Consider the following 27751-nt stretch of genomic DNA (forward strand, 5'->3'; position numbering starts at 1 on the left):
TAGGGTGGGCCGCCGAGCGACTGCATGGCACCCTCACAGTGCCCGAACGGAGAAGCACTCACATCAATGCCCGAGCGGTCGTTACACCACCAAACTAATAGTCCAGTCAGTCGGACTTTCAACCTCCTTCGACTAGACTTGAGGGGAAAGCACGTGATCCGGTGGTGAAGGAGGGGGCCCGGCCGTACAGTGGTCAGCGACACGTGGAAGTCAAAGTCAAGATGGTCAGCCCAATGGTCTTGCCGATCGGAGAGGTCACCTCGCCGATCGGTCGGGATAGCGCCCAGGCCGGCGCGAAGACAACTCGAGCGCAGGTCGGGTTTCCGATGCTCAGGGGTTCTCGTATAAAAGAGCCGATGCGCCGAGCGGCCTGTCCACTCGGTCGAGCTACCGAACAACTAAGGCTGCATGCCCGTCCGAGTCTGCGACCGAGTGGCTTGCTAGCTTGGCCCAGTACGTTTTTCACTCCCGGACGCCAAGGAGGTCAAGCGGCCCTCCCGCTCGGCCTAGTGACGGACAAGAGACACAGAAGAGGACAATATGGACAGCTAGCGATATCCTTCTCGAGACATGCGCCGCAACATGGTCGGCGACCGTACCGGACAAAAGATCGTACGGTGGAAGTTTCCACTGTCATGTCAGATATATGCTTGGACGGTTACGGTATGACATCAGACACTTTTCTGACACGTCCATTTCGAGGTATGCTTGGGGAAGCGTGCACGCCTCGACAAGCGTGCACGCCTCGACAAGCGTGCACGCGCCTCCTCGGGATACTATATAAGGACCCCTAGACTTCGACGGAGGTATGCGATATTCTTCACTGTAGCTACAGTCTCGTTACTCTGCTTCTGCTTCATCTCGCCGTTACCTGACTTGAGCGTCGGAGGGTCGTCGCTGGGAACCCTTCCCTGCTCGGCTTTGTTGCAGGTTCGCCGGAGGTCCACGTCATCTTGGAGATCATCCGAAGACAGCATAGAGCACCACGTCCCCAGCGTCCGTCGACTCGACTCTCAGACAGGATCAGTAGTAACCTTTACTTATGGATATGTCTCTATTCACAACTGCGTAAACTGTTCTATAAGTAACGGTCTTACCTCTATTTGTACTTAACAAATAGAGATGATTGTCTATGTGAGTGGACTAATTTCAACCTGCCAACATGCTCACCGAGATCCTATATGAATGTAATAAAAATAACATATACAGTGAATAAATTATGGCAAATCACATAATCAAATCATAATATCTAATTGTTATTACAATATTGTTGCATTCTACAAAGTCTCAAAGACTTTACATGTTCTTTAAATGATTCTCTAGTCATTGGCTTAGTAAAAGGATCTATAAACATAGCACGTGTAGGGACATATTAAAGAATTACCTTTCTTTTAGCCATGATATTCCTCACAAAGTTATATTTTATAACTATATGCTTGTCTTTGCTGTGACATTTAGGATCTTTGGAAAAAACTATTGCAACTTGACTATCACAGTAGATAGTTACTCCGAATATCTTCAGCAATCTTTAGATACTTCAGGAACCTTCTCATCTAGACTGCTTCTTGTATAGCCGCTGAATATGCCACATATTCAGCTTCCATAGTTGACAAAACTACACAAGCTTGTTTCTTAATGTTCCATGAGATGGCGCCACCATTCAGCAAGAACGTATAGCCTGATGTGGATTTTCTATCATCCAAGTCCCAGCACAATCTGCATCTGAATAACCTTTCAGACTCATATATGATCCTTGAAAACAAAGACAATAATCTATTGATATCTAAATATCCTTTTTATCGTCTTTTAGTATCTTGGTCCTGAGTTTTACTGGAAGCGACTGACTAAGCCAATAATATTTACACAACATAGTGTACATCAAACTACCAATAATACTAGCATATGGTTTTTTATTCATCTCAACTATTTTCTTAAAAATTTTGGGATGCATACTTTTGCTCAAAACAGTACCTGTCACAATAGGTGTATGTTCTACATTGCAATTAGACATGTTAAAATAATGTAACATCTTATTTATATAAAACTCTTGTGACATACCCAAAAGTCTTTTAGATCGATCTCTAATGATTTTCACCCCTAAGATATACTCAACTTCTCCCATATATACCGTATCAAATTGTGATGGCAGTCACTTCTTGACTTCATTCACATACCCTATGTCATTTTCAACTACCAGCATATTATCAACATATAATGATAAAATGACATACTTTCCTTTTTCTCTTTTCAAGAAAACACAATGATCCTCTTTGATCATCTTGAAACCATAAGATAAAACAACTTCGTTAAATCTTATGTTTCATTGTCTTGACGCTTACTTTAACCCATAAAAGTCTACATACTTTCTCCTCTTGGCTTTTAGCAATGAAACCTTCTGATTAAACCATATATATTTTCTCATCAAGCTCACCGTTAAGGAAAGCGGTTTTTACATCCATATGATGTCATTGCAAGTCACAATATACCACAAAGGCTAAAATAACTCGTATTGATATAAATTTTACTACGAGAGAAAATGTCTTTTTAAAATCAATACCCTCCAATTGGGTAAATCTTTTTGTAATTGTTAAGAAGAGAAATCCGTGTATTAGACACCACGGAGTTATTGACTTATATAGAGGAGGATATACAACATAATTATAATAATACCCCTAGTTATGTTACAATATTCCAACACTCCCCTTCAAGCTGGAGAATATAGATCATATGCACCAAGCTTGTTACATATGTAGTCAATTCGAGGACCTCCCAGTGACTTAGTGAATATATCTGTTAGTTGATCATATGAGTTGACAAAACTAGTAGATATTTCTCCCGATATGACCTTCTCTCTAACAAAGTGATAGTCAACTTCAATATGCTTTGTCCTCTCATGAAAAACTAGGTTCGAGGCAATATGCATAGCGGCCTAGTTGTCACATATAAGTGACATTGTGTAACCTCCCCAAACCTGAGTTCCTGAAGCAACCGTTTTAACCATATAAACTCTTGACTAGTTATAACCATAGCTCAATACTCTACCTCTACACTGGATCTTGCCACAATATTTTGCTTTTTGCTTTCCAAGAAACAAGGTTACCTCCGACAAATATACAAAACCCAGAAGTGGACCTTCTATCAATGGGAGATCCTGCCTAATCTGCATCAGAGTATCCTACAACTCGAGTATGTCCTTTGTCTGCATACAAAAGACCCTTTCATGGTGCGCCTATGATATATCGAATAATGCGAGTCACAGCATTCCAATGTTCTTTGCATGGAGAGTTGAGAAACTGACTTACTACACTTACCACAAATGAGATATCCAGACGAGTAACAGTAAGGTAGTTTAGTTTCCTTACTAATCGCCTGTACCGTTCAGATCTGGAAAAGGCTTCCCCTGATTTGGCATGAGCTTGACATTAGGATCCATAGGGTTGTCGACTGTCTTTGAGTTTAACATTCCTGTTTCTTCCAAAATATCCATTGCATACTTCCTTTGGGATATGATGATCCCCTGTTTAGACTGTGCTACTTCTATCCCCAAGAAGTATTTGATTTTGCCGAGATCCTTTGTCTGGAAATGTTTGAAAAGATGCTTCATCTGTGAAATCCCAAGATGGTCATTTGGTCAGTCTCGCTTCGAGTCATGCCAAACTGTTGAATTACAGAACTAAATCTACCGAACCATGCTCTGGGTGATTACTTGAGGTCATATAAAGATTTCTAAACGATATACAAGACCAGAAGACTCCCCCGAGCAACAAAACATGGAGGTTGCTCCATGTAGACTTCCTCGAGCAGATCACCATGTAAGAATGCGTTTTTGATGTCCAACTGATAAAGGGGTCAATGACAAATCATAACAATTGACAGGAATAGGTGTACAGAAGACATTTTGGCAACAGGAGAAAAGTGTCCCCATAATCTAATCCGAAGATCTGAGTATAGCCTTTAGCGACGAGAGGAGCCTTAAGTCTGTCAATCATACCGTCTGGACCAACCTTCACCGTATACACCCATCGACAACCAACAACTGACTTTCCAGGTGTTAGAGGAACGAAGTCCCAAGTCCCACTATTCTGTAAAGCACAAATGTCATCGCGCATAGTCTGTTTCCATCCTAGATGGGCAAATGCATCACCTGCAGTCTTTGGAAGAGAAACAGATGACAAGGAAGAAAGACAAGAATAATAGAAAGGAGAAAGATGATGATAACTCAAAGAAACATAGTGAGGAGATGATGATTCTTGCGTTCTGCAACCCCATTCTGTTGAGGGGAATGAGAGCAAAACGTGCGATGCAGCACACCATGAGATGCCAAGAAGGAACGAAATTAAGTAGAAAGATACTCGCGTGCATTATCACTTAACAAAGTTCGAAAAGATACCAAACTGAGTTTTGATTTCATGAAAAAAAGATTGAAAAATAAAAAATAATTCTGAACGTTCCTTCATCAAATATAACCATGTACAATGGGAAAAATCGTCTATAAAAGTAACAAAATATCGTGATCCCAATGTAGAAGAAACACAACTCGGAACCCAAACATCAGAATGAACCAAAGCAAAGAGGGTCGTAGCTCGACTCACAGTGCGAGGAGAAAAAGAACTACAAACATGCTTACCAAACTGGCACGACTCACAAGATAAAGACTTTAAGTGGGAAAGACTAGGATGTAATTGTTTCAATTTATCAAGACCTGGATGTCCCAACTGAGTATGAATAAGAATTGGAGATGTCGCCGCCAAACCAACAAGAGAGGGTTGTTGAAGCCGATAAAGGCCATGAGACCCATCCGAAGCCAATCATCCTCCCCGTACTCCAATCATGTAAGGAAACAGACGTTCTAGTAAAAGAAATGACACAATCAAGAGACCGAGTAAGTTGACTTATTGACAATAAATTAAAGGGAGTTCCGAGAACATAAAGAACATTATGAATAGAAAGAGATGGAGAAGGATGAACAATACCAATACCCTTAGACTGAGTTTGGGAACGATTGGCCATGGTGACAATTGGTAAATAACCAGAAGTAGTGAGAGAAGAAAAGAGGGATTTATTACCAGTGATATGATCGGTAGCCCCAGAATCAAGAACCCAAGGACCTGAAGAGCGAGATATGCCAGCAAAGGAATTACCGGTGTGTGCAATAGTAGAAATGGAATCAGAAGTCTGACGATCCTCAAACCATTTCAGAAAGTCATTATATGAAGGTGGTGGGGTCGGATCCGGTGTTAACTATGAAGTGGAAGCTGAAGAAGCAACAAAACTCTAAATGATCTGAGCAGCGTGAGGAGGTCGACTATACAGACCCCAGCACTTATCAATCGTGTGGCTCGGGCGGTGGCAATGATCACACCAAGGACGACCTTTGCCACCCTTATGAGGTGAAGGTCTGTTGTTGTATCGAGAAAACAAAGCCGACGAGTCAACAAGAACGGAAGGAGGCATCATCAAGACCTTGCCCGGGACACGGAGGAGAGTCGCCCAGGTATTGTCCATGGTAACTTCTGTGGGGCTGCCCAGGATCTGATCACGAACATGAGAATAATCTATGGGCAGACCAAGTCAGGGACTTAAAAAATTTCTTCTGATTTTCAAACTCTTCAACAAGACTGGCCGCAGGTGGTAACAGTTCATTGAAGTTACAAAGAAAGCTAGAGACCGAACTAGGTAAGTTGACATTGAATCCTTAATCAATCTTCACAAATTTGATAGAGTCGCCAGAGGTGTTTGTAAAGAGTTGTTGAGCCTGTGTCCAAACAGCTTTGCAGGTTTTGTGAGTACGAAAGACATTCCTAAGAGATGGATGGATGGTGGCTCGGATAATACAACACAACTCAGCGTCAACCTTCTTCCATAGAGGACAATCGGCGACTTGAACATCTTCTTCAGTTTGAATGAGATGTGTCTTATCATAACCCTGTCCAACAATCCAAAGCTCAATATGAGATGCCCAAGAGACGTAATTTTTACCATCCAATTGGTTGGAAGCGAGGGGTGCAGTGATGTGGTTAGTAAAGATTGAGGTATCTGTCTTTGGGACGCCAGATGTAGCCATTGCTTAGTTTGGAAAGAACTATGAAGAAAGGCACCTGATTGCTGGAGAAAACAGTGCCGGAGAAGACGAGGGTCGTGGTTGCACCCGAGTCTCCTGTGAATAGGATGTGGCTGGTGACGTCTTCAAGCCGCCTCGCGAGACGCGAACACGCGCGCGAGAGGGAAAACTAGGAGGCGTGAAGTTGTCTTCTCGAGGAGGCCGGAGATCGGATCGCAGGCAAAGGAGTGCTGGTACGGTAGAGCTCTGGAACCGGAGGTCCATCTTGAAGTCCTGGGCAATCTCACGGATAAGACGCTGGAACGAGAGCTTACGGATCAGAAGCTCTGTGCTCTTCTTGTACTTGCGGATCTCCCACAGCGCCACCGTGCCAAGGCGGAATCGATGGGGCTTCTTCACACCGCCGGTGGCAGGCGCCGATTGCAAGCTGCCTTGGTCGCGAGTTGTTTGCGCGGGGCCTTCCCTGCGGTGGATTTTCTCGCCATTTGCTTCGTTCGAGATATTGCGTTAGATTTCGAAATCAGCAGGAGGAAGAGAGAACTAGGGCGTCACCGATCCTCGGTGATGGCGGCTGCAGAACAACGATGGCATGTTTACGTGTAAAGAACGTCGGAGGAGAAGGATTGTTGCTTCGCGGCGAACGACACTGTGCGTGCGCGAGAGAGGAACGATGGCGCAGGAAATTAGGATTTTGGCTCTGATACCATGTTAAGAAGAGAAATCCGTGTATTAAACACCACGGAGTTATTAACTTATATAGAGGAGGATATACAGCATAATTACAATAATACCCCTAGTTATGTTACAATATTCCAACAGTAATCAAACGAGTTTTGTATCGGTTAATCGATCCATCAACTTTCCTTTTTATTTCGAGAATCCACTTATTCCCAATAGCTCTTCGGCCCAGAGGAAGATCGACTAAGTCCCAAACATGTTCTGATTCATAGACTCCATTTCTTCAACCATTGCAGCTTTCCACTTTTCTCTAACTTTACATCCCAATGCTTCCTCAATATATTAAGGGGCATCATTGTCAACTGGGAGTGTCATTAATGTCTCATTCTTAATATCAAACCTCTTCTTAGGTTTGATTTTACGAACACTTCTTCGTAAGTTGGGCTGTTGAGATGTCAACTCATGACTTGGCAAATCACTCTCACTCGGTTGACTAGACATCCCTTTTAACACCTCTTTTGTTGATAATATCTCATCATTTTCAAAAAGAGGAACACTTTTATCAATAACACATCTGGTTGGGAACTCTGTTTCGAGAAAAGTCGCATCTCTCAAATTTATTTCGGAGATGGTTCCATCTAGTTGCTCACCTATGAAAATATAATCTTTGGAGGTCTCATGTATCTAATAAAGATATATTTCTTACCCTAAGTCCCAGTTTTCCATACTTGTGAGAATATCATGAACATAAGCAGCTAACCCCAAATTATTCAAGTCGGAATTTCTACATGTCCAATGTTCATATGGGATAGATGGAACTGTCTTTGAAGACACTTTGTTAAGTATATAAGCCACAATTCATAATGCATCTCCCCAAATAGGAGATTGGCAAATTAGCCTGCGCCATCATAGATTTAACCATTTCAAAAAGAGTTCTATTTCTTCTTTTAGCTACCCATTTCGTTATGGAGTTCCAAGGATTATCAGCTATCTAATAATCCTTCTATCATTACATATTGTCTTGAATATATCAGACAAATATTCCCTTCCACGGTCAGTGCGTAAAGTTTTAACTTTACGTTCCGTTTGATTCTCAGCTTCGTTCATATAATGAATGAAGTAATCCAATGCTCTAGAATTATGAGAAATCAAATACACATGACCGAAATAAGAGAAATCATCAATAAATATAATGAAATAGGAAGATCCATGTCTAACCTTCACATTCATTGGACCATAAATATTCAAATGAATTAATTGCAATGATGATTCAACTCTAATAACCTTACTAAACGGTTTCCTAGTTGCTTTTCCAAGAAGACAATGCTCACATATACACAAGTGAATCTTAACTCGAGTGCCTAATAGACCCTCTCTAGCCAACCGATTCATACATTCTTGTCGTGTCCTAATCTGGCATGCCAGACCTCATTAATTATACCTGCATCACTAGTTAGCGCAATGTTTGAGAAACAACCATCAATAGCACAATTGACATATGTTTTACATCAAGAATCATAAAATAATTTGATAAAAAAACTATATTTGATTGACACTGAGTCAATTTTAAGTTCAACACATCGCCTGTAAAAATTAATACAATACCCTAAATCAATAAGACATGTAATGGAAACAAGATTCCATCGAATTTCAGGAGCATACAAGACATCATGTAGAAATAAAACACAACCACTACGGATGTTGAGTTTACAAGTGTCGACTCCTTTGACTTCAACTCTTGCATTATTTCCTACATAGATCTATTTGTTACTGAAACTCGACGATACTCTACAAATGTAACTCACTCCCGAGCTATATAATTGGTTGCTCCCGAATCTATAATCCACAAAGGATAAGAATCAGCTAACAATATTGAACTAGCAATAAAATGTTCAGGAAAATAAGACACACTTGGATTTACCTTTTTTTGGCTCAATGCACTTCTGAGCGAAGTGACCTTTCTTGCCACATTTGAAACAAGTCAACTTGCTTTTAGGTTTCTCTCCAGGCTTCTTTCCTTTCTTCTTGATTGGGTTTGTCCCATAGTAGCAACTCATGTCTTCTTTCCCTTCTCTTCTTGAACCATTTTCTTTTCTTAGATCTAAATAATCCAACAAAACTAACAGTCACATAGGCTACCAGAAATCCTTGCAGATTCTACTCTCTCCTCCTCCAATTTTATATGGCATGAGACATCAGTGAAAATCTTAATACTCTTATTGTGAGTTAGGGTCTGCTTCATGGTCTTCCAAGAATTTGGAAGGGAACGAATAATTGCTTAAACCTGTTCTTCATCGGTCAACTCATGACTAATAGTTTTAAGCTCTTGAATCATGTTCAACATCTCCTTGAGGTGTTGAACCATCGAAACATTCGGACACTTCTTGTAGCCGTTAAACTTGATTGTCATCTATCGAAGCTTGCTCAAACTTACTCTACTATATTTCTCCTTAAGAGCTACCCAGACTGCGACTCATACTTAAAAACTAGGTCATCAACGATTGAACTAATTAATATACCCTTTGCAGTGGAGTTCTTTTTCTTCCATGCCTTATAGGCATCAAGATCTCATCTGTTCTATGCAGTGGGACTATCTACAGGTTCTACCATAACCTGATTTACAACTTCTAAAACTTCTTGTTTCTCAAGTACATACTGTATCCTGAGGTACCAGATTTTATAGTTATCCCCATTAAGTTTCTTTCCCTTATTGAGTTCAGCTATAATGTTGTTGGTTGCCATTAGCTAACATAAATAAACACATTATTTAGTATTCAGTGTAATTCATATGCATGCAATTTATTATTGACTCAATGTTAATTTGAATTGGTTTACAAAATCAAGTGATAACTTCATTTCCCATTCATCATTTGTATGTCAATCAAATCAACATTGATTAATACTATTACACACATCCCAAATCAACATTGATTAATACTATTACACACATCCCAAACAACTGAACTAATCATTGAATGAATAAATCATTAAAGAAACATGAACTAATCATTTTCAAGTTTGTTAACACATAACATAACTTTTCATAAAATAACTTTGTTTGTACATAACGACAACAATTATTACCTGACTTAAAAACCAAATGGACTAATATTGTCCGTACATAACGACAGTAACAATAACAAAACTCTAAAAAATTAGATAGGCTAACACCCACTAGGATAGACGTTAGTATAGTGATTAACATAATCCCTTTCAACCTGGACTCATTTGGGGCAATCTCAAATAAAACAACTTTAGGATTTTCCATCGGATCCACAATCGGATCCTCTTCTGGATCTTCCTCAAATTTTTTAGGATCATTTTCGAACTCTTCAAGATCCTCTTCATCCAGATGAGGAAGCAGTTCCTCATATAACTCTGAATATGTGACGCGTCTTTCTTGGCACCCCCATACATAATTTGCTACCACCTTGGGATACTCCGGCAATGAAAGCATCAAAGCCCAGATCCTGTAATCATCTAGGACTGGAAACTCTTCCCTCTAAAGGTTTCCAGAATAATCTATCGAGTCGTCCAATGTGTCCATCAACTCCATAAACAAGGTAATACTCTATCTTCTGAATCTGCTCTCATAGCTCATTCTGTCACACTTCGCGACGAGTCAAGGTGGTAATCGTCTGTGCCATCTGTAAATTGAAATTAAATAAGTCAGCACAAAATCAACTAACCATACAAAACTAGCTTAATTCAATTTATACAGGCATACAACCAACATTATTAATAAAAAAAATAAACTTTCTCGATTTTCAGGAGTCTAAGTTAACTGACCCATTAGACAGGTCGATTGGGAATCCTGTCCATTGTCCTCAATTAGAACTGATCTAATTGGACATTTGTTATTGTTTAATCTAAGCTCATTTAATCAAATTTGATCCATTAGCTAATCTAACCCAATTTTAATCAAATCTTGTCTATTAGAACAAATCTAGCTCATTTGATCAAATCTGGAAAGATCCAGCCTAATAAATCAAACTGGCCCAATTATATAATTAGCCTAGACCCTTTTAATCAAACCAATTCATATTGGTTCTGGTTTAGATCAAACTGACATAGTTAAATCAACTAATGGCTTAAACCAGATTGAGGTCTAATTGGACCAAAACTAGTCTCGTTAAATCAACCATGTTGGTTTAGTTGAATCAAATTCGTTTTAAGTCAAACCAAACAATTAATTAAAACTTAGCTCAATTAATTAATTAATATGCCATGCAATGCAATAAAGTTCCGTTTGCATTTAACATGCAAAAAAAAAAACGTTAAAACAAATTACGTTTTCTTAATATGCATTTAACATGCAATAATAACAAACGTTATTTTGCTTTTCACGAAACCTAAAGTTTCGTTTATGTTTCTTTTTCTCTAAGCGTCGTTTTTATGCGGTTTGATTTTTTCAAAAAAAAAAAAAAAAACTTTGCCCATGTCTTCTGCCCAACGTCGAAGCACGCTCGCTTCTTCCATCGAAGCCACGCCCACGAACATACCGACACCGTTTCTGCCGCCCCATGTAGTGGCGTGGTTGCTGGCTACGACAATCAACTGTTGATCTTCTAGCACCGTTTCTAGCACTAGCCGACCAAGGACACTGATGGCTATTCTCCCGACTTGGTCGCCAATGTTTACAACCGTTTCTACGTGACAAACATGTGGTCGGCAGTAGTCGCCAGTTCTTTCCGACATGATTGGTAGCACATAACACAACCGCCGACGTGTGATTCGGTCGTTGGTCCTCACAATGATTTTTCACAAGCTATTTGTCGGCTCAAGAGAAAATTTCCGACACAAAGTCGCGATTTCTAGGCGAAGTAATACAGAATATTTTCATGCTTTTACAACTTATGCTCTGATACCAATGTTGGAACTAAAGCATAGAAATAAGAATACTAATTAATTCTTAATCTGTAAAAGCTTACCGTGATCTCCCAAAGTGAAGCGGTCTCTTGAAGACGAAGAACGAATTTCTTACTTGCTCATTGTCGGAAGAGTGATCACAGAATCAGAAAGCTCTCCACAATTTCACAAATCAAATCCCGCAGCCTCGGATGTTCTTCTTCCACGATGAAAACAAATCTCCCGTTCTTAATCCCCTTCATTCACTAATGGGAATTATCCTAGGGGTAAAAGGGACATTTTTCCCAAAGAAAGTGGGTAACGTGGGCATGTCCACGTTCCCATTTCCTAAAATTTGATTCTTCTTCTTTATTTGTTGATTTTTTCGAATAAGTCATGCTCCTTCTAGTTTTAATGCCTACGCCTCCTTCTACATCATGTTCCTCTATAGGGACACCTTGAATTGAACACATAATACACAAGCATTTCTAGACCCCATGGAAGCTATGAATGATGCCTAATCCGTTAGAAGAAATTCAAGTATATATTATGATAGGATCATCAAATAGGCTGTGAAATGTTCTTTGATATTCAAGTGCTAGAGTCAACTTCCCAAGGTGCCCCTTGACAAACCCTCTATGCCTATGTTCGACGTAGGAAAGTCTCACTGTCCTGCTTCCTCATTCGGCAAAATTGAGTTGCTCTTGGTGGAGGAGAAAAATATAAATTTTAAAATATATAATTAGGTTTAAAGTTTTTAATTTAGTTTAATAAAATTTATTATGTTTTTGTTAGTCTTAATAAGAAAGTAGGTAACTTGAGGCTATTTAGGAGAAATTAAGTTATTATCGAGTCTATAACAAGGATCTCAATTCATCTTGTAAAATTATTTGGTTTTTATAGAATTTTTCTGTTTGTGAGTTTTGATTTCTTTAAGTGTTGCATCACTTATACTACATAAGCATTAACTCTATAAGCTCTAGCAAAATCAAGTTAACTAGATTTAAAATTTTATGATAATCATATATAATAACACATTGTCACACTTATACACCATTAATAATTTGTCGGGAGAATTCCACAAGAAAGTGACTAGAGGTGCCTATAATAGTTCAATAAAATCTATAATTATGTTTTTAATAGTCATATTAGGCATAGGCAAGTAACTTGAGCCTATTTAGGAGAATAGGTTACTATTGGATCTATAACATAGATCTCAATTCATCTTGAATTTTGCTCTTTGTGTGTTTTGATTTCTTTTAGTGTTTCATTTATACTACATAATCATTAACTCTATAAACTCTAGCAAAATTAAGTTAATTAGATCTAAAAATTAATGATGATCATATACGATAACACACTGTCACCCTTATAAATCATTAATAATTTGTTTGAAGAATTCCACGAGAAAGTGAATAGAGGTGCCTACAATATACTGACAAATGACGTGATAATATTTTTGTCATATGTTGGTGAAATCAATCACTTAGTGGTTGTGTTCGATCAAAATGTTTCGATGTGTTTAGGAAATGATTTTTAGGTTAGGTTTTGCCTATGTTACTAATGTGCGTGTGGAGTTTGTAGGACTTAGGAGCATGCACATGGATCTCACGGAGTAAGTTGGTATGGCTTAAGGCTCAAGAGGGGAGTTCGAAGGATGACATGGGACATCCGAAAATCCGAGGAAGCGAGGACTGCAAGATAAGGAGATTAAAGCTCATTTGACAACTTTGGTTGGAATCATAAGAGGTGGACTTTGTAGGTGATAGTGAAGGGTGATATATCGAGCAAGCCGTTGACTTAGTGCATCTGAGGGAGGGACTAAAGACCTAACAGAAGGTGGACTCTTGGATGATGTAAACTTGAGACAAGTAAAAGATGAGACTGTGTGACTTGCAATCCTTAGGTTCACGATTGTAGGTTAGATAGGCTTAATTGAGAGCATTAAATAAGGGAAGATGAGTTCTTAGTCGTAGTCTAAACATGAGCTTCATCTTGGAGATTGCAAGAGCATACAAGCTAATCAAAATGAGAAATTGAATCGACTCATATTTGTGTTAGTAATGCCAAATCAACTAGAATCTTTGCTCAAGCAAAGACTTAATCTTTATTTGATTTAAGTTGACTTGAATGTCAGTTGAGTCGACTCATATGACTATTGGACAAGATAATCTTATTGTATTGGCTAGCTCAGTCGATTAATCCATTAACTATGATTGAATCGATTTGATCCTCCTGGAATCGACTAAAGATAAAGTCATTGGTGGATAAACTTGTGATCTTATCCAACTTAGTTGACTCTATGCATATTAAGTAGATCAGTCGATTGGATGCAGACTTAGCTGACTATATACTACTTGTTGGTTGATAAAGTTATCTCATCTGGATTTTAGTCCACTATTGGACATTTGAGACAATTGTTTTCAACGAGAAGCTATCTAAATGAGTTATCTTATCCACTATTTAAATGCACTCTTGTAACTAACAAATAAGGGTGCAAGGGGATCCCAAATACACAACTTGTACATAGCAAGTATTCGCTTCTCTATGCTCATTTTGAGGCATCTAGTGCTCACATTTAATAATATATTCCTTGTACTTATATTTCTTATTTGTAATAAAATATTCTATACGAGTTCTCTACCTCAATCAAAGGAGTTTCTTTCATAGTAGGAAATTTAGGCTTAGATTCACCTACCAGATCATTAGGTTGTGGAGTAAGACTTGAGATCCGGACCATGTTATATTTCTAAATTAGCAAATTGATTTTTGTGTTTATATTGATCTTATATTTCTGTTGGCTAACTTGTGTTTTGACTTTGTACTAATCTAAGCAAAAGAAAGAAAAGATTTTATTTGCAAGTCAAAGTGCTACTCACCCTCTCTAGCATTCCGGTACTATGATCCACGATCCCTCCAACATCATATTACTATCTTAAAATGCCAAGCATTAGAAACATGAATTGCTATCTGATATAGCCTTTGAAAGTTTGAATTACTTATAAATTTTCAGGAAGGTAAGATGAATTTGACTTGATGTAAGTTTAAATGGATTCAGATGAAATGATTTACTTATTTGTCAAACATCATGATTCCTAACTATTTACAGAAAGATAGTGGTTGGTCTGAACCTAATTATAAAAACATAGAAACACAAGTTGATATTTACTGAGATCTCAAAATACCACACATTAGTAAACTTGCTGACTCAAAGAACATAGAGAATGGAGACTAACCTTGAACTAGATGCATCCTTGCAATGAAAGATTCTACCCGTCCATGGAAAACCTTCCTTTCTTCTTTCCACCAGTTCTCCTTTTCACTATCTTGTTTCTCTGCACCAGCATTGCCTCCTTTTCCCATCAATAGATTCCATACTTTGAATGTCTCTCCATCCAGATCAACCTTGGGTCGATGGTTTCGTTTCTTTGAAAGATTAATCTGTCCATTGAATGGAACCATTACACCACCCCCATTGTAAGGAATTAGAGCATTTTCAGATATTTCTCTAGCATTCGCATGGGTCTCATTTATAGCTATATGTCTAATCTCTTCAACTATATCACCTACAGGATCTCCACATAGGTCCATTTCTAGTGGAATCAAATTGGAACCAAATGAGTTTTGAAAATTTATGTCAATTTGACATTTTGAACAACACCTAAGATGGGAAATGTTCTCTGTTTGATCTCTGGAAAGCATTGCTGCAGAATCAGGAACCTTTAGTCCTAAATCAGACTTCCATAGAGGCATCAGATGTCCTTGGAAATCTACTTCATCCCTACTTGTTGACTGAGAAGTGTCCCTTTTTGGTCTTGCTATATAGCTGGGTTTGACAAGATGGGCATCATTGCAATCCCGAATCTCAAAAATCAAATCTTTAAAACTATCATTATCTTTAAATGTCTGCATAGAACTGCAGATTCCGTGGTTGTTTAGAGGCTGTGCTTCATGAAAGATGTCACAAGATGAATTATTTGTGTTTGGATGATGATTCTGAACTGTTACTCCTGATTTCCCTTGATCTATTTTGTCAAAAGGCTGAAACTGTTCTGAAATTTGTGGGTCATCAAGCGTCACATGAACATTATTCAATGCCATAGTGTTTTCTCTGCAATTATTGCAAGGAATGCACAGCTTTTCAAATGAGGCATCTCCTGTGCACTCAATGTCGCTATTTTTTATTTTCTTCTTGAACCTTGCTGGTGAATGCAAGTCCTGGTTACTCATACCACAGGATCCATTAAGCTGATTTTTCTTATCGAAGGCATGAATCAGATTGCCATTGCTTGAGATACAAGCACATTCAATGAAAGTGCAGACTCCTTTTTTCTGTTTGAACATCATGCATGATGTGCTGATTGAATTGGACAGGAAATTGCTTCTATCTTGGTGTCTGTCATTAGTTGTCTGGTCAATACAGTCATCAGATGCCAATTTACCTTTGGCAAACTGAGGTGCACTGCATTTTTGTAGAATGGAATCAGAATGATCTAATATATGTTTAGTCATTAAATTTTCACTGCTAGAGAATTGAGTTGCACTTTGACTTATTGAGGATCTTGTTTGATCAACTGAATAATTGAGATCAAATGGCATTCCATTTTCTAGGTTATGCACAGCTGGATCACACAGTTGCGAATGCTGAATGGTCGACATTGTACTTATATAATTCATAGATTCCCCATGATGTGAAGCCAAACTTTCAGGTTGACCATCAGTTGTAGATGCAAATGCTGATCCTTGACATACATCTCTTGCTTCCAGCACTTCCAACTCAAAGTTCAGACATTGTCTAACTGATCTAATATTTGAATTATCCAGGTCAGTAGCATCAGTTAATGTGGTGGAGGGAGAATTATAACCTTTTACAAATTTTTTGCGCACATATTTCCTCTTTCCAGCTGGACTTCTTTCATCGGTTACAGGAGTTTTTGGCTTTGGTGTCCTCACTGACTTGCTTTCTTGGACGACTTTGGGCCTGTGTTTTCTCTTCCTAAGGTTCTGCTGCGGTGTTTCATTCAAATATATAGCTTGATTTTCTTGCTTTCCCTTCCGGGATTTTAGTGGTTGATCATCCGACTCAAATAAAGATGGTATTAGAGAATCTGATAAACTCGCTAAAACAGGATCACAAGCTGTTAGTATTGCACTGTCTGTGGAAGATATAGCCTCATTTTCTCTTGGAGGTTTCCACTCCACAGACACATTGGCCAATACTTTTCCTGCTTCATTCTTTGCCATATTAGTAGGTGTAGATGATGGCATGGCAGCAATCTTATCCACAGTTACCGTATTCTCTGGAGATGAGAAAAATATGGGTGTGAAGGATGCAGCAGATGGCACAACTAAACCACAAACATAGAAACTCTGGTGGCTGCTAGTAACGTATACAACTATAAGATTGATCCTATATAAAAGAACTTAAATAAATAAAAGGACAAGTTCTTAGATTTTCAGTGTTGATGAATTAATACCATTCAGAAGGCTTGGATTTTGGAACAGCGACTCATCTACGGGAATAGGGCCTCCATCAGAAATTTGAGATTGCCAAAGGACTGTGAAGAAATGGTTCCCCTTCGAAGCAGCCATATCATTCGAACTAACGGACATCGTGGAAGGAGATCCTTCTCCTTCAGAATTGAATCTCCGCACAGCTTCGGACCAATTTAATTCAGATTGGTTATCGCACCTCGGACCATTGCTGGGAATCGATCGTCTTTCCACGGTAGATGTTTTCGCAGGCGTTACAGGAAAAGGAGGCTGGACTTTGATATCCTCATGCTCATGCTGCGACGATGAAGAACTTTCCTATTTAAATCCATTCCGAAACCCATACGCTCAAATCTTCCTACTTCAATGGCCGTCTCTCACCTCCTCTGCAACAAGAACCGCCCCAAAACTATCCGGCGATGTTATCAGCAAGAGGATTCCAGTTTATCCAATGTGCCATCGTGGTGTTGCTAAATTTGGAAGATCTCTCCCTACCTCGCTCCAGAAAGCCAAAAAAAAAAAAAAAAACAGGAAAGCGAGGAACTTTCCTCCTTATCAACACTTCAATGTCTCAAACTGGATCTGTCGCCAACAAAAGAAACATTCGAACAAAAGAGAAGCAGAAACAAGTGAGTGGCTTTAGGTGCAACGACAGAGAAAATATAAAAAAAAAACAAAAATAAGCTAAGAAAAAAAAAACACAAATTCTAGCTTCAATCCGATTCTTCATCCCCGAATAGATTACACTAAAAAAAGGGAAGAAATCAATGCTGAAAAACAACAACAATAACAAATCTTACTCCATTTCCCAACAACCAACGCTACGACTGCGAAAAGGGTTCCACCTTGAAGCATCGGAGGAGGGAAGAAGAAGACACGATCGTGGTAACTGTCGTTCTCCACTCTTGAAAATTAAATCGACACCCGAAGCGAAGTAGCGAACAAAAACTGGTAGACCGAGCGAGATAAGGCAAAACTTGTTCTGCTACTGGAGTTTTTCTTACCCGAAATCTTGCCTCCCTCGTTCCGCGGAAAGCAGCATCATTCAGTGGTCTGAAAAGGTGGGGTCTATGTGGGTCAGTGGGTGTCACTTATTGGACGGTATGTCGACGCACCTTAAGCGAGAAACGCCGGGGAAGCTGACGGCAGTTAGCCCGAACTGTGCTAGCCCCCGCCACGTGCGCAGGTGGAACCCGCGAATTGGAGCACACGTGTCTGTTCCACGCAAGACGGCAAGTAGACGCCAAGTTCACGCAGTTAAAAATAATTAAATAAATTTTATAATGGAAATAAATAATTTCAAATTTATCATGACGAAAATATTAAATGTTAAATTTGTTACTGATCGTGATTTGTTGATATAAACAGAACTACGTCTCTTTTATGATTTTCTAACTATTCTCAAGGAATTAAAAATTGGTAAGCCACAACTTGATAATTTACAAGTTACGAAGCGAAATCTAAAATAAAAATTAAAAAGTGATTAAGAAAAAAATGGTAAGCCACAACTACGTATCATTTTTTCTTCGCTTCGTAACTTGTAAATTATCAAGTTGTGGCTTACCAAGAGGTTGATAGAAGATAGTATATTTAAAATACGATTTTGGACAATTCAATCAGTTACTTAATCTTATTTAATTATTTAGAGTTAATTTATTCCATTCAATTAGAAAATATAAATTTAAGAGTTAAAATGTATTAAACTTTGTTTCAGATTTCAAAAGATTGAGAAATGTTGTCATGTCACAAAGTTTTCCGTCTTCCTCCTATGTTTGGTAGTAGACTGGACGTTAAATTATATTTTAATAATCTATTAAAATAAAATAGGTATAATTTATTATTTATAATATTAAGATGATAAACATTAAATAAGAATAACTGAATTTTTATAAAATTTACTTGGTTGGAACACTTATATTATATTATATTTTTAAAAAGAATTATTTTAGTTCTATTAATATATAAATATATAAAATAAACAAATTAGCAAAATTGATCAAATTGATTGGACTGATTGAGCTAATCAAACTAATTAACACTAAAACCTAAAAGAGTTAATCATTTAACTTTAGTTCATATTTTAAATTAGTAACAGACAATCTAATTTTGATGTGATAATTTTATGGCATTATTTAGTGAATAATAATTTTTTGTCCTTGCATAACATTTGCACTGAAATTATAATAATTTTATCTGGATATTTAAATAGATAAATTAAAAATAAAATAATCTAGTAAAAGACTTAACTTCTCTCAGTGGAAAAATGATGGTAGGTACTGATAAAGGCACACTACAGGAACAGATGCCGGGTAAATCAATTGCCAGAACCAAAACAGAAAGAAGACCAAAAGATTACATTCTTTAATTACCAAATAAAAAATTGTTTAAAAAAATTAAAAGAGAGAGATAGAGATAGGAGAAGAGCAGCAAAACATTGACAACAGTAGAACAAGATCATTACCTTGCTATACTGGTGGGGGAGGCAAATCCAGCAGGAGCCAAAACCCCACGCAGTCTTCTGAATCTAACTCCTCCTGGATGGCAAGAAAGTGTAGGCCTCCACATGCCTTCTTTGCAGCTTCCCAAGCTTCTGCCTCCTTCGTTGTTGATGCGTTCTTAGGATAGGTAGCATAGGTATACCTGGTAGAGACCCCAACTGATAGAATCAAGCAAGCCCGGGAAATATCTGCTTCCACTGAACAAATCTCCAAGCCGTTCATCCAAGCTGGTAATAATGCATTTGGTCAAGTATAACAAAGTTTCCATAATGTTCTAATTAATGAATGACAATATCACACAAATGATCAAATAGAAACAAAAAGATAGAGATAATTGACATCTCTATAAATCAAGACTCAGTTGATGGATGGTAGTTGCCGAAAGTATTCTAGAAAATCAGCTACCTGCCAAAGGTTTAGCGCGTGAAGATGCAACAGCGAGCCCAGGGACCAATGTGTTGTCGTCTATTTCAAACCCTAACAGTTCGAAATCTAGGCTTCCTCCAAAGGCATACCTCGTCTCAAATGATGACATTTCTTCAACAACAGCTGAAAGTATATTAAGTCAGTTAGAGATATAATCAAGACAATCTAATGAGAACTACTAAAAACGAAGAAGAGAAAAATGAACAGATATGACATTTTTGTGTTGCAAGTTCCAACTAAATTTTGAGCTCAAGTCTGGCAAAACATAGCTGATACAAATGTTGATTACCAAGTTTTCTTGAGGGTATGCCACCTAATATCCCCAGAAAGTAGAAATTACATTGGTAGACAATGAGGCACCTAAAAAGGAAATAACATAAAACTTCAGCTGGCATACAGTAGGAAAAGTGGAGATCCTATACCTTAGTTTTAAATAAAATTAAACTATGTATAATTCTTGATCTGAGGCTCAATTCAACTTGTTTTGGCAAATTGAGTATATAATTGAGTTTATCATGTGTTGGATTAGGTTCCAGTGCATTTTGGGCTCAAATCAGGTTTGAATAAGGGCTAAACCTAAGGAATTTAGATAGACGAAGCAGTTCAGTCGAATCAAACTAGGCCAGGTTCAATTATAATAGGAAATCAGATAAATAGGGAAATTCTATTCCATATTACTTTCTCCTTCTACCCCCTCGCCTGTGAGGTGAGTCCGCTGCCTTCTTTTTGCATTCACCAACACCGCCTCTCTCTCCTCTGATTTGTGATTTTTCCCTCTCCCCAGATTGAAAGGTCAAACTCATAAACTCAGATATGTGGTTTTCTCAGTGTACTAAGTCATATTAAAACTAATAAATACACCAGGAAATGAAAGAATACATAATCTAAGTTGAACACTGCAAGAACCCGTCCAACCACAATCATTTGCCTAATTGACTACGTGGAATTCTATTAGAGAGTTTTCATTGATTCCACCAACATGGAAAGAACATGCCTCTGAATTCCAGGTTTAGACAGAATAAAACAAAAACATCAAATTCTTCAGATGATAAAGTTGCTTCATGCTTGTGCAGCTTGCATGTTTCTTGATTTGTAAACGTATTCATATATCTTGCAAACTCCATAATTTTATTGGCCTTCATGCTTGTGCAGCTGAAGAAGATAAGAAGTCTTCCAAGGCTTCGTGATTAGCTTCTTGCAGTTTCAGGGCCTGTTTTTCCATTCTATCGCACTATTATTCTTTCCTCAGCTCCTACTTCGTTCATTTCCATTAGCTTGATAGTCAAATTCCCAATCCAACTTGTCAAATGTCTAAGTGACTAGCATATACCAAAACATGAACTTAAGAGGTATACAAAGAGGGATGAAGGATTGAAGGATATCAGACAATAAACCTATATATCAAAGCATCAAACTTATATAGAAAAAAAAAATGAGAACAATGTTCACCAAAATAAATCTCATGGTAACTCAAATTAAGTAGAACTTCTTCCTAGGCATATATCAAAAATATTGCTCTTCCATCATATTACCAATTGTTGTGTTCAAAATACATATATTACTAGCATCACCATTTCACAGTTTTACTTGTAATCATAACACCAAGAAGCAGACCTAAATATAAATCTGAAGCAATGTGACACATCAACCAGCTTTAATTTTTAGGAACATTTCAGAACTTACCTGAGAAAGGTAATTGAACAAATGCCCACTTTTCTCCAAAGAGGTTATCTGGAAGTTCCATAGGAAATGGATTGTCTAATGTTAATAGAGGCTTTGATCCTTGTTGAAAACCAGGATGGCGGGTATATACTGTCTCATATCGCTCCTCAAGCCATAAAATAAGTGATAGACACTGCAAAGAGTAAGATAATAATCAACACGAGACATTGCATATGATGATAATTTTAGCAAAATAGAACAAGCAATTAATGTGTTCATGAATCTATATAAGTTAAGTAGTTAACTAAACCATCAGCATAACCCGGATGTCTGAGAAAGTATATGGATTCATCCTAGATTTTGACATTCGCCATGCCAAAGATAGAACTATAATGTCAATAATTCTTGACTTATCTGGAAATATTTGTTGCCTTTCATGCTAACATATCGTCAAGCATACACGAATATTCTACGTTATGGTCAAATAATAATAACTAATGGGACTTAATGATACGTGGCCAATGCCAACCTAATAGTAGGATCTAGCTAAAGGAAATGACAAGGTTTGACAAACCAATTACACAATTCCATTAAGATGTATGGGAAATGAGTCACTTCGTATGGCCCGCCAATATGACGAATAAGGTAAGGTCCCCGAAGTTGGGGTCGAAGTCAAAAAGGCCGACTAGTGTGGCGATCAAAGCTAAGGACACTCGGGGCTAGCACGGTCGTATGGATCGACCGAGTGGTCTACCCGATCAGATTGCGAGTCCCCTGGCTCGATGGAACCCCAAGCCATATTAGTACGATTCGAAGAAAAGTCCTCTCGGTCTAATTGGATATGCTAGACGAACGGCCTGACTGGACTCCTTGGCTGAGCAAAGGCCGAGCCCTCAAGGTGGTCAACATTCCTTAGTTGACTCGACCCCGCCCAAGAATGAGCTCCAACCGGAATCCTTGGCCGAGCAAAGGCCGAGTCCTCAAGGACGCCGAGTCCTCAGATAGGCCGAATCCTAAAGGTGGTCAACATTCCTTAGCCGACCCCATCCGAGAATGAGGTCTGACCGGACTCCTTGGCCGAGTGGAGGCCAAGTACCCAGAGAGGTCAAGCCCTTAGAGAGGTCGCGCCCTCAAGATGGTCAATATTCCTTAGCAGACCAGACTCCATCCGAGAACGAGGTCTAACCGGATGTTAGAGGAGACTCGGTCGGCCTACCATAAAAGCGTATTCAGTGCCCACCAACCTAACGACCTAATATTCCTTTTTGGCATTTTGTATAACTGTTTTCAGAAAATCAAGATAATATTTCCTATACAATCCGTATAAAGGGAGCTTCTAGTAGGGATGTCAAAAATGAACCCGACCCGACGACCCAACTCGAGTCGACCCGAAAAAAATCAAGTTCGGGTTGGGCATTTTCGAGTTCAGGTCGGGTTCGACTTGGAGGATTTTCGAGTTGAAAATTTTCGAGTCAGGTTCGGGTTGACCCGAATTTAGGGTTTAGTGAGTTTTTTAGGGTTAAATCAAATTTTATTTTGAAATTTAAGATGTTTTTATGTATATTAATATTAATGTTGTATGATAATGAAGTATTGCGATAAAAGTGAAAAATTATAGAAAAATAACAAAAAAAAAGTCATTTTGAATCGGGTTATTCGGGTCAGGTTTGGGTTGGTTGGGTTCGAGTATAGGGGTTTTGGGTTGGATTCGAGTTCGAGTCTGGTTCGGGTTGGGTTTTAAAAAAAAAATTAACTTGACCCATCCGAATTGACACCCTTAACTTCTACCCTGCAAAACACAGAAAAGGTGGGTCTATTTTAGGAAAGTTGGCAGAATGCCAGAATAGTCGGTCCTTTTTTGTTAATGCATTGATATTCATGCACAAAGGAAAACTAGCACTATATAAAGGGTCTCCTCCTAAAGGCGCAGGTACACATGATTAGGCACTCAGAGCTCATTGTTCATTTTATTGTTAGCCGCATTCCATTTTCTCCCTACCACTTGCCTGACTTGAGCATAGAAGTGAATGTGTCGGGGACCCCTCCTGGACCGGTTGCTGACATTTTCTTCCCTCTACATTCTTTTTTGACACGCAGGACTGCTCGGCGCCATCTTCCTTCAGCTTAAAGTCTTTTCACATCAACGTCGAAGTCACCTAACCTGTTGTTCGTCTTTTCCGATTTCAGACAGGATCATGGACTATATCAAATTATCAATCCGAGGTGGTGACTTTGGAGGTGGCTAGAGGACTTAGTCACTTTGCTCTCCAAGTGGTGCCTAGACTACAAGATCCGCACTGCCTCCTATAACACATGGCAATATATGACTCTTGGTTGATTGTGGGTGTCGTTCTCTGTATTGCCTATGGCTCCAATTTATAGTTTCTTTCTTAAATGCAGTGTCTAATTTTATCCACACTAGAGTCGTATATTTGTCTTTGAATGTCTCTTTCAAATACCCTATAAATGAATTGAATGAAATACAAATCGGTTAAATTGCATAAATCACCTCTGAAAATTTCCAATTTTCTACTTGATACTTCTAACGATCTTAAAATTGCACGTAGCATCCTTAAATGTTGATGTGGCTTGGACAAACTTCGACACTGGTCCAATGAAGCTATAGTGGCAATCTTGCATGGCTCCGCAGTGCAAAAAGGCTTGATTGTAAATATTGACGTAAATGACAATTAAGCAAAAAAATGATAACTTCTTATTCGTGGAATGCACATATAAAAATACTTTTTTTTACCAAATAGATCATTCAGGAGTGTTAGATGCACTTTAAAACCTAATATACAACGGCAATTGGATGTTTTAGGTTCAACTACAATTGTATTCCTCTGTTATTAGTATTTCTAGGAATATAGACTAATATGATGGACGACGCTGTCATTTGAATTTCACTCTCTACGGCAGTTCCATTTGATAGTTTGCAGTTTCTAAACATCAAATCATTCTGTGATAACTACACAAACATGAGTATTGGATATGATTTCTCATTTCCATTAAGAAAAATACCAATGTTAGTTGCATTGATAAACATCGTGATTATATTGAATTTCACCTCTAATGAACAATGTCTTTTCTTCAGAAAAAAAAAATGTTCTCAGTTTGACAAATGATTAATAGAGAAGTTGGAGAAGGATGAAGGTGACGAACCCGCTTGCTAGGAATTGGTTTGATTCCGAGCTCGTTACAAGCTCTCGTTATGATTGTTTGCATCTGTGACCTACGAAAGAGAGAATAACATCAGCAATTTGAAAAGGAAAAAAAAATGAAGTCAAAAAAGCGAAGGGGAGAAAAAAAGACGGAAAAGCAACCTAAAAAACCGAATCCTCTCAGGCAAGGGCACGCCTAACTTGTCACTGATAGAGGCGATGGCATCCTTGAGGGTTACGCTGTTGATAACGTTGTTGGGGAAGAATCGAGTGAACTGGAGAGACAGGGTGCTATCGCAGACGACGAGCTCCCACAGCTTCTTACCCCGGTCGTCGAGGATAGGGCGGGAGCAGAAATCCAACTCCCACTCCGTGATGCTCCCAGGCTCCGTAGCCCGATCGAGGAACCTTACCTCGACAGTCGGGTCCCCGTCCTCCTCCTCCTCCGCCAACTCTTCCTGGAGGCCTTCCTCGTCGTCCGCCGCGGTGGAAGCCGTCGAGATGGAGCTGGGTGGCGCCGGGAGGCGCCGATGTGGCGCACCGGAGGTGGAAGGGGAGAGGAGCAGTCGGGAGGAGGACAGAGCCTTTGCGAGATGGAATTGAGAGGTGATGAAGGGCGTGGCGGACTTTGGCCTAGCGACTCCGATGCCCGGAGGATAACAAAAATTGAGGCCAAGACTGGACATTTCTGCAGTCTGCTTGCCCTCAAGCCGCAGCAGCAGCCGGCTCTCTCTGGCTGAGGACGAGGAAAAAAAGAGAGCTGAACACATTATCCATCCACCCGTTTAAACAAATTCATGAATTTCATGCGTTGAAGAACTTGATCCAGCTAAAACGCAGTGATTTGACCTAACCTGACAATTTCACCGAATCAGTTCCATTCAAACAGGGACCACAACACATTCAATGAGAAGCAATATACGAGAGAAATAGACCAACGGTTAGAAGATGAGAGGATAGATTTATTCTCAAATTTTATATTTAGTTAATAAAAATAGAATTAAGATTTTGAAATGAAATTTAAAATTTTAGGTATGGATGAAACTCATCCCTCCCTTGAGTTTTGATGTAATGAGAATAAAAATTAAGTTTGGGACGAAAATATCCTTAGTATATTTGTTTAATTTTTCTTTCATTTCACTCTCTCTCCTTGTTCTTTTTCATCATACTTTCTCTCTCCTTATTCTATCGTCACATTTTCTCTCTCAACATACTTTCTCTCTCTTTATTCTCTCTCATCATACATTTTCTACCATTTTCTCTCTATATTCTCTCTTATCATACACACTCTCTCATATTTTCTCTCTCTTCATTTTCTTCTCATTTTTTTATCATACTTTCTCTTTCATCATACTTTCTCTCTCTCTTCAATCTCTCTTACCATACCTCGTTCATTAAGTTTTGATCGTAAGTCTTCATGACACTAAAATTAATGCATGCTGAGTGTGTTTAGGTGGGGATTGATAGCTGGTCGAATTCCTGGGTGAACACTAGAGGCGATCGAACAGTTCTGGAAAATGAATTATGATCCTTGTTTTGTTGAAAGAAGGCTGAAGAGGAGGAGGAATTAAGAGAACATGCATGAAGTGTATGCTCTACGCAGATGTCCTGCAGTACTCAACTCTTGATATATTAATCTGTACATTGTACTCGTTATCAGTGATTAAATTTACTTGTATTTCTTCATGAATTTTTATTAATTTCTAAGCAAGCTAAGCATATCATGAGTTTGCTGAGTGCATGGCTAGGATCTCTTAGAGAAGCTTAATTAAAACGAGACAAAACTTGAATGAAATATCGATCAACAGATCAGTGGAAGTCGTCTACAGATTTGAAGAAACATAGTACTTCAGGAAAACAAAAATGTACGTACGTAATTTATCTTTGCAAAAAGAAAATCAACTTGAATGGGAAATTACTAGATATGAATGCATTATGCCACATGGAATAAGCCCTTATCTATATGATGAAACACAAAAGATAGCAGAAATACAATATTAACCAGACAACCCAATAACAAATGTTTCACAACATATTAAGATAAAATAACATAACAAATGTTTCACAACATATTAAGATAAAATAACATATGTTTCAAATTCGATACATCACTTGCAATACTATTATAGTATTATTTCAACTTTAACTCAGGTTAAAAAAAATAACAACACAACCACTGAACATAACATATGTCTCCTCTCTACTTTGAGATACCATTAAATTAATAACTAAGCAATGATATAAAGGTAGCATTACAATCAGCCCACTTTTTCAAGAGAAGCACTTAAAAGAGATGACTTGAGGGAATAATAATCTCTTCTATTGAGATTGTATTTATAATAATTTACAGTATAATTACAGCTCAATAATTTACAGCATAATCACTGATTTAGACAAACAATTAAGAATAATTAAAACTTGCTAAGAATAACCAAAACTTGCTAAGAATAATCAAGACAGCAAGCTGGAATAATTTACATCTCAAAGCTTTCCTAAATAATCTATATTCTCAACACTCCCCCTCAAGCTGGTTTAAAGATATCTTCCATACCCAGCTTGCTTACTAAACATTCAAACTGTCTCTTGTGTATCCCTTTTGTAAGTAGATCAGCTACCTGTTCAATGGTAGGGATATAGTCCACACTAATAACATGATTGTCTATTTTTTCTTTGATGAAGTGCTTGTTGACTTTCACATGCTTTGTGCGATCATGAAGTACTGGATTGTGTGCAATTGAAATTGCTGCTCTGTTATCACAGTGCATCTTTATTGGCGCTGACTCTGATATCTTCAATTCTAATAATAGTCTCTTGATCCACAAAACTTCACATATCCCATGAGCTAAGGCTCTAAACTCAGCCTCTGCGCTACTTCGAGCTACCACATTTTGTTTTTTGCTACGCCAAGTGACCAAATTACCACC

At 38.4% G+C, this 27751-nt stretch overlaps 2 protein-coding genes across 7 annotated transcripts in view; both read right to left on the bottom strand.

Moving 5' to 3' along the window:
- LOC122024903 (protein ROS1A-like) overlaps positions 1 to 18126 on the bottom strand; it is a 65902-nt gene extending 47776 nt beyond the window's left edge. For 3 of the 6 annotated variants that reach the window (XM_042583638.1, XM_042583635.1, XM_042583637.1), the window contains exons 1-3: positions 17881 to 18125; positions 17065 to 17662; positions 14824 to 16887 (exon numbers count right to left, since the gene is read on the bottom strand). In XM_042583638.1, coding sequence (XP_042439572.1) covers positions 14824 to 16887; positions 17065 to 17200 — 2200 coding nt within the window. In that variant the 5' untranslated portion in view covers positions 17201 to 17662; positions 17881 to 18125. Of the gene's footprint in view, positions 1 to 14823; positions 16965 to 17064; positions 17663 to 17880 lie in introns of those variants that run through there. The other 3 variants (XM_042583636.1, XM_042583639.1, XM_042583640.1) reach the window with 3 other exon arrangements.
- Positions 18127 to 19415: 1289 nt separating this feature from the next.
- On the bottom strand, positions 19416 to 25624 carry LOC122024868 (protein TAB2 homolog, chloroplastic-like). The gene is made up of 5 exons (XM_042583590.1): positions 24990 to 25624; positions 24829 to 24898; positions 21688 to 21859; positions 19984 to 20127; positions 19416 to 19805 (listed from the first exon to the last, which is right to left on the bottom strand). Exons 1-5 carry the CDS (start codon positions 25595 to 25597, stop codon positions 19546 to 19548), a joined length of 1254 nt encoding a protein of 417 aa, XP_042439524.1. The 5' UTR covers positions 25598 to 25624; the 3' UTR covers positions 19416 to 19545.
- Positions 25625 to 27751: the final 2127 nt, after the last annotated feature.

This window comes from Zingiber officinale, chromosome 9B (genome assembly GCF_018446385.1).
Source record: "Zingiber officinale cultivar Zhangliang chromosome 9B, Zo_v1.1, whole genome shotgun sequence".
Taxonomy (NCBI): domain Eukaryota; kingdom Viridiplantae; phylum Streptophyta; class Magnoliopsida; order Zingiberales; family Zingiberaceae; genus Zingiber; species Zingiber officinale.

Excerpts from the sequence above, each read along its gene's own strand:
- LOC122024868 (XM_042583590.1), bottom strand. The coding sequence starts at position 25,597 with ATGTGTTCAGCTCTCTTTTTTTCCTCGTCCTCAGCCAGAGAGAGCCGG. Across the intron at positions 21,860-24,828 it reads AACCAATTCCTAGCAAGCGG|TGTCTATCACTTATTTTATG; the intron begins GTTCGTCACCTT and ends TACTCTTTGCAG. Across the intron at positions 20,128-21,687 it reads TGTTCAATTACCTTTCTCAG|CTGTTGTTGAAGAAATGTCA; the intron begins GTAAGTTCTGAA and ends ATATACTTTCAG.